Below are 11,377 nucleotides of genomic sequence, written 5' to 3'. Positions count from 1 at the left end.
CAATGTCCGTCTGTCTTTCCATGGCCTCCTGTTTTCCCCTCCTTGTAACCCCTTCCTCCCACACATAAGCTCCTCTCTAGGTCCAGTTCCTGTATATACACGAAAGTCCAGATTCCACAGGGGTGAGAAGTGCTGACCAGTTAGGCACGTGTCCTTGATCCTTGCCATGCAGGTCTTTGTCTTTTTTTTTTTTTTTAAATGGCCCATCTGCAGCATTTCTAGTATCACTAGTGACTGCAAGTTCCCTCTCCGAATGAAGCAACCTCTGTGGGTTTTCTGGGAGCTCAGCACAGCTCTTTCCTCAACATGACCAGCAGGGCTGTGTGTGTGTGAGCTTACATCCGCCTGTCACCATGCTATCCTGTGCCAGTGAGAGGCACTGGGATTATCAATACGAAATCCACTTAATTGAATTTTGGTTCAAAATACCGCAAGGAAATTCCCCATCGCCCTTCTTCTCATTTCCATCTTTCCCCATCTCAAATTGCTTATCTATACAGATAAGATTTTTAAGACATCAAATTATTTTTCTTGGTGTGGTGCTGCATACATTTGAGTATTTCAAACATGTGCGCACGCACACACACACACACACACATACACACACACACACACATTTTTTAAAAGCACATTCCTGGTGGTAACAGAGGGAAGATTGCCAATTAATTAAAGTCCTTATCAATTTATCGTATTAATTCTCTCAAAATTTGAGTTGGTGAATTTGAGTTGTTATCAGTTGGTATAATTGAGAACAAATAAAACAATTTTAACAATATAATAATCTTCTAAGGTCAACCAGGTAAGCTATAATGCTGTTCACAAACGAAAGTGTCTTTAGGTGCACCATTATCTTAACTCGAAGTTGTCATTTAACCAAACTCTTCCACCATTGGTTCTTCATGGAGCAGTGGAGAGCACAGTCTCTGAGTCCACCTCCTTTCCTGTGTGTGCCTGCCAGGAATGGCCCTTTTGCTGACAAAGTTACGCAGGCCACTTCCCTTGAAAAACCAGTGGAGTGACATTTGCTTTGCCACAGAAATAAGTGTGCAAGTGGACACGATCTGATCTCGTCTACCTTACCATCTGACGGAGCAGGGAACTGGTCTGTTGAGTCATGGAGCATGCTGAGAGAAACTGTTAAACTGAGCACATATTACTGATACCAGCATGAGAAGATCAGCCTAACTGCTACATTCACAAAGATGGACACAAGACCCCACTCTCGCTGAATACCGGGCACGCTCTTCACTGAGCTTAGCTCCTCCATCTTCTACACTTCAAGCTTTCCCATAATGCCGCCACCATCATGCTGTTCTCAGTGCTTAGGTCTCCTGCAGGCACGCAGGCTTCCCCACCAGCATGGCAGGGGTGATGGTGCTCACCTGCTCGGTGGGGTTTCACAGGTTTCCCAAATAACTGAGAGAAGAAACTTTCACCAGAGTTAAAATATTTAATGACAAAATTCGAGTAGCTGTAATTGCGAACCAACAGAACAGCTGTTACTTGTCTCTGAATGAAATGCAAAGGGGGCTCAATGTCAGAGAGAATTTCTGAGGAACCAAGAACACACGTTAACAGCATCACAATTCTGAAAGTTAGGAGTGAAACCTATCTCAACTAGTTTCTTTTATTTAGGGAACTCTGTAAATGTTTCTACAGAAATGCATAACCTTTTTCTACTCACAATAGGATAAGACAGATTTCACTATAATTTTAAGTCTAACACGTAAGCTTACTTTTATCGGACCTTAAAAAAGTGAACTACTGATCTTGTTACATTTTACAAATACATTCTTTAAGATGAAACATCAACCTGAATAACTGCATAGCTCCTGCACATAGAGATCTGACCACTCCAGTGAAGAACTCGACGGCTGCACTCCAGGAGGAAGGGGAAACACTGGCCAGCTCCTTTTCTCTATGCATCGTCAGTGTGATGTGCAAAGTCCTTCAGAGAAAGACTGCATTTCCATATTCACAGTGAAAAGCAGAAATCTAATAAGCACTGTGAATCTTCCAGCAAGCTCAACCAAATTGGTTTGGCCCAGATGACAGGAGTCCCTTGAACAAATTTCAGTGGGTTAGACTGCATTAGTATTTGCTATTGCAGCACCTGCTACGAAAGGGTAGCGAGAATTTCACATGTGCTGTTGGGGGCTTCTCCACATGAGGCTGGATGGCTGACAGTTGATGAGGGGCGGCAACAGCTGTTACAGACCCGCCTCTGGTGGAGGACAAGCAGGTGAAGACCATGGTGAAGGCCTGGATGCTGACTGATCAGTAGAGGCAGCTAACGTAACTCCCGGTGAGCTTCTCCTCTAGTTCAGGCTATTTCTAACAAGACATGGGCCTAGTGTGATCCACAGGAACAACGGAAGGAGGGCAGGGAAGGGCACTTACACGAAGAAAAAGGAACTCTAAGAATTAGACTGAGAAGGAAGATTCAGCTTTCACAGTATGCATATGGCCCACCCTCTGCCCCTTCTGAATCAGCTGCTCCAAAGCAGACAACGAATTTTGTTCTTGAGTGGTGTGGGGAAAGTAAGACCACCTCTCTCAACTATGTACGCTAACTCTCTGAAACGAGAATCCAGTTTTGGAAGATGAGTATGTGTGTTTTCTGAGCTAAAGTCTGCAGATGAAACCTATCTGGAGTGATACGTGGGGGCTTTTTATTTTTATCATTTTAGAAATCAGATAGTTCCAGTAATCAGTGGATTGCATGTTCCCGGCTTCTTTCGAATGTTAAGACACCTAAAGAAAAGTATAAGGTAGAGTAAACATTCCTAGACCCCAGTAGACATTTTTCCAGTATGTTCTTCAACTGGACTATCTGCCCGAGAGGATTATTTGCCGCAAATTCCATCCTCCTGACCTCATACCTGTGACATTCCATGAACCATGTGCTCTTTCCCTGGGATGTGTTATTAGCAGAACTTACACTATTTAAATCACAGTAGTAACCTAAAGTCATCTTATGCCGCTGCCTCAGGCTACATCACACACAAACAGGTGGATACAAAAGAACGAATGGGTCCTAAGACCCAGGCAGCTGAAAACTCCATGCATTGCAGCGAGTGTCTGACATGTGTTGCTTGCCTCGTTGCTTTACGAGGAACAAGCACAGATTGTTGTGTTTTTTTTTATATTTAGTTTTTAATCCTCCAGAAAACAGAACGTCCACAGTCTAAGTGCGGTAAACCCTGAGCAACATCGAATCCAAAGGTAAGGAAGAGATTCTGTTCATTCCGACAGCAATACAAAGGCTGGTAGCCATGCTGTCTGGACCAGAACAGGCAGGTTCAAATGGACACATATGCAATCTGGCATGAAGCACATGTTAAACGACACAAAATAAACCAAACACAAAACCAATATCCAAACCTCCAAAACCCAGATGCCAAGAAATTTGGGGTCCTTTCCGAAGGCTACTGTGAGAGTACCTCTAACATTGGGCATAGCTTTGCAAAAGGAGAAAAAAAAAAGTAGCATCTTTTCATATTATGATTTACACAGACTTTTATCTAGACAAGTTATTTATTTATTATTATTGTTTTTGTGTATGTTTTATAAGGTGTGTCACGACACATGTATGGATGTCAGAGGTCAACTCTGTGGCATCCAGTCACCAGGTTTATGGTATACACACCTCATCTACTGTGCTACCTCACTGAGCCTAGATACACTGTTTTTTTTTGTTAGAAATATAACCACCCCCCAAGTCAGCTACTATAATTTGAGAGAATGACAAAAGAGAGAAACATCCATAAGACATGGAGCTTTTAAAGAAGGGTTTTTCGTAAAGGTCTGTACACCCAAATTTTTACCCTTCGTGTGAAAATTCCTACTAATCAGACTGGAAAAGAAGGAGCGGAAATGTTTATGCTTCAGCCCAGAAAGTAGATTTCTATTTGTGGTTCCGACTTGTTTCGTGAATGCTAGTGATGGCTCATGCAAAAAGATGAAGACGCAATGAAGAGCAAACCCAACGCCGCTCCTCTTCCTGATAAGCGTGCTTTCTGCAGCACAGACTTAAATCCCAGGATACTGAATTTTAATTTTGCTCTTCAGATGAAGAGAGCCAGGAATGTAAGTGAATCCACTGCTTGACTTTAAATTTTACCCAGGACCATCATCTGATGCCAGCATATTCAATTGTTTTCTTGCTTAGTTTCCAAAGGTGAAAAGAAAAAAAAAATTTTTTTGCTAGTTTAGACCTGGTTTATCATTTAGTCTGAATTTTATATTCAAACTACAAAAAAAAATTCCTTCAAAAGGAAAATACACATATACACACACACGCGCACGCACACACACACAAAATGGAAAAATAAAGATGAAGTTGATGCTATTGCAGCGTTTCTTAGCAAGATAGCAAAATGTATGAACACAGCACATTTTCATTCATATTAACATCTGAAGATGAAAAGCCAAACCACTCAATGTCCAGATACTGGAAAAAACAAATAAACAGACAAAACAACAACAACAAAAAGAAAGAAGCAGCAGTCTGGAATTCTTGTAATCACGGCTGAGCAAACTCTTCCATTTTCTCTAGAGGTTCACCAGGAGGGGCAGCTTCTCAACACTTGTGCTTCATGGCAAGCTAAGGAGAGAGAACGAGAAAGGATGAGAACAGATGAGACCTTATTAACAGGGAGCTCTCCCTGCCTCTCCCTCCCACATCCAGGATGAGACGCGTCACTGGACTCTATGTGTGGTGACGGCCACCATTCCAAGCCTCCCTGGATCCTGACAGGTGTGCGCCGGAGACTGCACTTTGTCAGCCTTGCTGGTTTATGTGTCTGCTGGTGGAGGAGGCTATGCAGTGTTCTTTCATCCCACTGCAGAAACAATGGAAACAAGATGCCCAGGGAGAACAGGGGACTCACCCTAGGGACAGGTGGGGTGCCTAGGTCACTGGTTCTGTCAGGAAGCAACACTCTTGAGATGTTAACATTTAAGTGTGAAAGCTCAACAGCATGCTAAGAGACAAACTAAAATCATCTCTATAATATGCATACTGAATTTTCAACCAGGCCCAAAGCTCCAGGCAATTAAATTGTATTATTGAGTAGGGATGAAGAATAGACCTTAGCTTGGCCTCATCCTGAAATACGTCAATAATCCATCTTTCTAGAAAAGCCTGGGGTAGTCGCAGTGTCATCTTCTTGGTGGCTGAAAGAGAGAGGTTAGAACCCAGAGTTCCACTGGGAAAACAGTATCAATGTTGCTGCATGTGACAGAAGATGCCTAGACGCTATCCTGGTATTCTGTGGTAGGAAAACCTCAGCTGAAAGCCTTGGTACCCCCGTATGGCACAGCCTCAGAACTTCTGCTGGCTGCAGTAATGTTTAGTCATCTGGCAGATGCAGAATTTGTGAGTTCTGAGAACACCCATTCTTCTATATTGAGTGCTAAAGCTTTTTTGTTGTTATTGTTGTTGCTTCCAACAACTGTGGTGTTGCCTAATAATTCTTGACATTATTTAGTCAACAACACAGGGAAATGATAGCGGTAGGGCCCCGCCTCAGACCTATCCCAGTCCTCAGTCACATTCTGGGCCCCTTACTGTCAGGCCTGCGTTTTTGTTCTGCCTCCAGTTTTCATGCATTATTTAGCAATGAAGTCCATCAAATAAACACAGAGCTGTTAAGTGTTGTGCGTAATGAATATGAACCATAAATATTTGATCAAGGCTACTGTCGTGGTATTTATTGAGCTCGTAACTCCCCACTAACGGGCTTGTGCCAGTTCACACAGTCACTCCTCATCAGGACGACTGGGCTGCTGCTCAGACCAGGCCCTGGGCCATGGCCACCTGTACTCTGCAGAAAGGCAATTGGATAGAACAATCTGCTACTTAGGGCTCATTGTGGTCTAAATATTTGTGCCTTCCCAAAAGCCATGTGCTGAAATCTAACTGCCAGGAGAGGGTATTAGGAGGTGGGTTTGGGAGGAGGCTGGATCAGGATGCAGAGGTCTCAGGATAAACTAGAGACTCCGCTTTCATTATGATAGGACATTCTTGAAGAGGATCAGGAAGCAGACCCTCGCAGGCATGGAATCAAGCATCTTGACCTCAGTCTTCTCTGTGAGAAATTCACTGTTTAGCAACTACCAGTTTGTTGTTTGTTTGTTTGTTTGTTTAAGTAGCCTGAACAGACTCATAATAGGTATTTGGGTAAGAAGTACCGATCCTCTGGCTTCCTTAAGTCTCTGGGAATGAAGAGCCTTAGAATTAAGGCAGAAAGATCAGTAGGACTAGACAAAATTAGGAAACTGAACTACACAACTTTGCTGGGAGATGCTGAGCTCCAAAGTCAAGAATACCTTGCCTTCTCACTGTTTCCCATGCCTGTAAAATGGCCCCAGGTGAACTCGGGTGCTGGAGTTCCTCATTTACAGCTTCCTCCTGGTTTCTATACTGAGTGCCTCACAGAAACCCCTTTTCATGATTTGTAACCTATTTTACAGAATGATAATTTTAAAGAATCCTTCTGGCCTGGAGAAACTGCAATGGAAGACAATGGAGAGAGACTGACATTTCCTCCTCCTAAAGACTATAACGCCTGTTGCCAGTCTTTCCCCCACAAACGTGGGCTGGTACAGAAAAGCCAGATCAGTGCTCTTTTCTGTGAGAAATGGCATTTGAGGGTGCCAACTGTGGGCAATGTTCTTGCCTGCTGATTCACACCCATGGTGGGCTGTCAAAACCTGGAAAACACTGTGGCAACCTTGAGCTTTTGGGGACAGGGGAAAGTGAGCAGAACAGCTTCTCTCATGAGCTGTTCTTTCTTGATGGCTGGACCTGTGCCAAATCCACAGTGTAGGAAGGAATCACACTTCCTCAAGACAGGCCAACCAGAGCTGGGGTGAGGAGGGTGTTGGGACAAGAGAGAAGAATCTTGTCCCTCTCTGTTCTAGAGAGGACCAGCACCTACACAATTTGAGGGTTTAGTTGTATAAAAGTGACTGTCCACTCTTGCACCTGGGTCATTGCAGGGGTCCTGGAGAAAACTAGAAGACCAAAGCTTCTTTCCTACTGTACTCTAGAGAGACAGGCCACACTTTCCACTGGACGCTGGTAGTCCCCAGAGGAACTGTCACCTGGGATGACTGTTCTCTGCCATGTGCACTGTGTCCTCCTCTTGTAAACACACCCCACTCTTCATGAGTCAACAGGCCACACGCGTCTTGGGGCGGGGGAGGGTAGAAGGCCTGGCTCCTCCTCTGAACCCTCTTCCCAGCAGCAGGCCTGGTTGGCGCTTGGCCAGTGAAATGGCATCTTCATGGTAAGCCTATACCAATGGGGACAAATCAGCAGTTCTTGCCCGTGGGAAAGCAGCCACACTTTATCTAAAGAGGTCAGCCTCCTCACTAGGAACGCAGACGAGGCTAGTGGCTCATAAGTACATTTTCCCATTTTAGAAATCCGCAAGCCTAGCTCTGACACTGTCTTACGCTCCCTCACACACATTCTCTCAGGAACTCTACAGTGTCTCTTCTCCCCTGGGAACACCTTCCAGAGGGGCAACCAATTAAAACACTAACTTCTCTTGCCTAAGCCTTCTTCATTGAGACCAGGCACCTGTCCTTCATTGACAAAGCTGGAGACCTCCTTGCATTTGATTGAAGTCTCATCAACTTCTGGTCTCATAGGCTGCTGTAAGGACTGCTCTCGGCTCAGATACCGTACACTGCCTGCTGCCTTACCCTTTTGATTTTAATCACACAATTTTCATCTGTATTCCGTTCTTTTTTTATATTGCTGTTTTAAAGTTTCTCAGTCATCTGTAATAATTCTGCAGCCTCATTACTGAGCTCATTATGTGACCAAATGGGACAGGCTCGGCAGAAGTTATGTCTATTGAAATAAATCATAAACAATTTAGATTTATGAGCATGCTCATCTCAGCACCCAAGGAGGTAGGTGCTGTTTTTAATTAGTTGCCTCTGCTTTACTGATGAGAAAACACGGGCTTTGAGAAATTTAGCCCTTGTCCAAGGTCACCCAGATGGTAAATGACAGTGCGGGGCTCAAACGTAGGATGCTAACTACTATACCATGTCATTTCCCAACCATCCAGCAAACTTGGCCACAGTGTCAGGGAAACAGTTGCAGCGGCCAAGAACTTGGGTGTTTGTACAGCCCCTCCTGAGAGGGACACCGATGTGGATGACATCCAGGTATTGTCTACCCCACATCAGGAAGAATACTTTCCCAGCTTCCTTGGTAACCTGGTTCATGGTTTAATCATTAGCCAGAACTGTTTTAGCAGAGCCTTATCAGTGCACCATTGATTGCTCAATTCTGTGGGAAGGCAGGAGAGATAATCGCCTGGACAACCCAGCCTTTGCAGACATTGGGATTCCTTTGGCTTTCTCTTCCCCCCCTCAACACGAGGAGTTTCCCTCCAGGATTCTACTGTCCATCTCCCACTCAAATAACTGGAGTTGTTTTTCGTATTAGAGCATCTGGGGACTGTCACATTTCCATGCCATCATTTCCTCTGTACTAGAAATCCTTCGGGAAACACGCGCCCGAGTTTCCTCCTTCTGGAACAGCTCACAGGTGTGAGGTCCTGATTCCAGCTTGTCGGTCTACTTTCTCAAACAGACTTGGCTAGTTCTCCTTCAAGGAGCCCTGCCTGGGCTTCAGAGGCAGTGCATGAAGGGCACTAAGACACCACTGTCGCAGAGACAGTGTCACTGGGATACTTAGGCAGTTATGTGTAAAGGGGACCAGCAGGAAAGGCAGCATAAACACCCAGCAGGAGCCAGTCTCCTGTGTGAGGCCTGGAGAGGCATCTTCTGCCCCAGTGGAATATATCTTTCCCTTTGCTTCTTGGTTCTCCATTCCCGTTTCCTCAGCAGAAGCTGCATATTCCGTTGAGGCAAACTGAATTATTCTCCCTCAAAGATCAGCTCAAAACTACCTGAAGGCCCTAATCATGAGCCTGACAGGCCAATATGTCACCAGTAGAAATGGTTTCCGGAAACTTAAATTCAAATCACCAGCTAGAGATGAACCACTCTTTGATATGAAGTACACGCATGGTAATAAATCTCCCTTATCGCCTGAGCAGGATTGCCTTAGATAGGAGCTCTTCTAAGAGGCGATTCTCAGCAAAAGGATGAACATGCGTGCTAAGTTTCCAGTTATATGAGAGGTACCATCCTCAAAGGTCAGGGCCAGTGGATAATCTTGGTGCCACCTGTGCTCAGAATTAGAGATCCAGACTATAGGTCTTGAATCAACACCCAGCCACTTCCAGAGTGGAGACCAGCCTTGAGGCCAGGGCTTGCTTTACATCTGTTGAAGATCTAACAACACACAGTGACAGATACAGAATAAGAAAGGAGCAGACTGGGAAAGACACCCAAGAAGACTAAGGGCCTCACTGTTTTTTCGATCGTGGCCAAGGACAGGGCTATATCCTGAGTCCTGATCCCATTTCTCTCTCTTCCTGTGACCTGACTTGGATCCTGATTTTTGGGACAGTAATTAAAGATTTTCCCTGTTGCCTGAAATACCTAAAAGCAAAGGTCACAGAACGAGATGAGGATATTAGAAACAAGATGGTGACCACAAAAGCCAGGCACAAGGGGAAAAAGGCTAGACTCTAGTAATCATGGACTGCAATGGGACCTGATTTTCTCTCTTGCCGTAGGAAGTTTCTCGGCACTATGACCTTATAACCCAGCATGGGCACCCTCTCCACTGGCTCACCTTGTGTGCGGTTTCTGCAAACTGCTGGGCACTGTTCTTCATGTCCTCTGTCTTCTCCTCGGCCCGGCCTAACCGCTCCCCACGCTCATTCAAGGCCTGGCTTGCCTTCTGTACTGCACTGGTCACACTGTCAGCTGCTGAATGGAGGATGCTGTTTCCTGGAAGAATTGCAAGAGTGTCAAGAGTTGGCTTGTCTAAGCCACAGTGACAGATTCCCACACTATGGAAAGGCCAAAGTCCCAGCAGCTGAACACAGTTAACTTGGTAGCAAGGGCCTTACCTGCTCAGCCACCTCAGCGCCTTATTTATTTTTTGAGACAAGTATCTCACTCTGTAGTTTAGGCTAGCCTGGGAGTTCATCTTTCTGCCTCTGTCCCCAAAGTGGTAGGATTTCATGCTCAATAAAGCCTGTGGGAGGGTTTTTGTTTGTCATCTTCCAGAACTAAGGACTGAACTCAGGACCTTGTTAATGCAAGGCAAAACCTCCCCCACTGGCTGTATCTCAGATTCACAGTTTGTTTTGACTTGAAGCTTAAGTTCAATAATCACAGTAAAATTTGGGCCATAGGGATTTCCTAGATATAATGTTCTACATCCCTTCCTCTTTATGTTATCCCTTTACCTAGCCAGTAAGCCACACTCCCCAGCGTGTAGCTAAGGTGATATCATGGCTTCCAACCTCCAGGCCTGTACTATGGCAGTGATGTTTGGGCTTCCTTGTGTGAGCTCTAGATTATGACAAACACCTGCAGCACTGTATGGAAACCATTTCAGAAATTGGCAAATGAAGAAATCTGGCATTTGCAAATTCAGGAATGACACCAGAGAAAGTAGAAGCCAATCGCATCACAAAAGGTCATGCATCCTTGATACTCCAACTTGCCAAGACAGGTAGCACAACTTGGTGAAGGACTTGCAGGTCCATTAGCCATGGGGGACAAGCACATTGCCAAATGACAACCTCAGGAAAAATTATACCTCTGTCTTAACATCAAATCGAAGATATTTAATGGCATTTTATACAATAGCTTTATGTCTTTGGAATAAGTTGATTACATCATTTTACTGGATGCTTCTAGCCACAAATAGCTTTTTAATAGAAACGTAGAAATGTAATTTTCACTAGTTTTGGCTACAGAGGCTTCCTAATTTCTCCTTTGTGGGAACACTTTGCAGCTTGTGGGAAAGAATCTCAGGCAAAGAATGCCTGGTCCAGAGGCAGCACTGAAGCAGCCACTTTCTAGTTTTCAAGGATTTAATACCCACTTAAGAAGAGGGGATTAGGATTAACTAACATTACCAGTTGTAGTCAGCATCACATTCCTCCCTCTCCATACACACACACACACACACACACACACACACACACACACACATTCTAGATACATATTATATATGTAGACCGTGAGCACAGAACTAGGGAGATGGTACTGAGCACAGGGGAGAGTTGGGGACTTCGGAACAACTTAAGAGAAGAAATCTTGGTTTCAGTATGCTTTCATATGCTACCCATGACTACAGTGGCAGTCTATATCCCAGTTATTAACACAGGATTTCACAAGCATAAAAGCATTTACCAAGATCACTTCATTTGTTCAAAATTCTGAGGCAGCAGACAGGACAAGCGGAAAAGCTTGCATATGG

The 11,377-nt window shown here is 44.6% G+C and overlaps 1 protein-coding gene across 2 annotated transcripts in view; it reads right to left on the bottom strand.

Moving 5' to 3' along the window:
• Window positions 1-1,435: 1,435 nt before the first annotated feature.
• Stxbp6 (syntaxin binding protein 6) overlaps window positions 1,436-11,377 on the bottom strand; it is a 216,610-nt gene continuing 206,668 nt past the window's right edge. For both annotated transcript variants that reach the window (XM_041658579.1, XM_041658578.1), the window contains 2 exons: window positions 9,734-9,891; window positions 1,436-4,606 (listed from right to left, as the gene is read on the bottom strand). In XM_041658579.1, coding sequence (XP_041514513.1) covers window positions 4,583-4,606; window positions 9,734-9,891 — 182 coding nt within the window. In that variant the 3' untranslated portion in view covers window positions 1,436-4,582. The remainder of the gene's footprint in view (window positions 4,607-9,733; window positions 9,892-11,377) is intronic.

The sequence above is a fragment of the Microtus oregoni genome, unplaced genomic scaffold (assembly GCF_018167655.1).
Source record: "Microtus oregoni isolate MIOR12 unplaced genomic scaffold, Mior012 000009F_ref0000495, whole genome shotgun sequence".
In the NCBI taxonomy this organism is placed as follows: Eukaryota; Metazoa; Chordata; class Mammalia; order Rodentia; family Cricetidae; genus Microtus; species Microtus oregoni.
The sequence above is the reverse complement of the archived record's forward strand: the minus strand, read 5'-3'. Positions and strand labels throughout refer to the sequence as shown.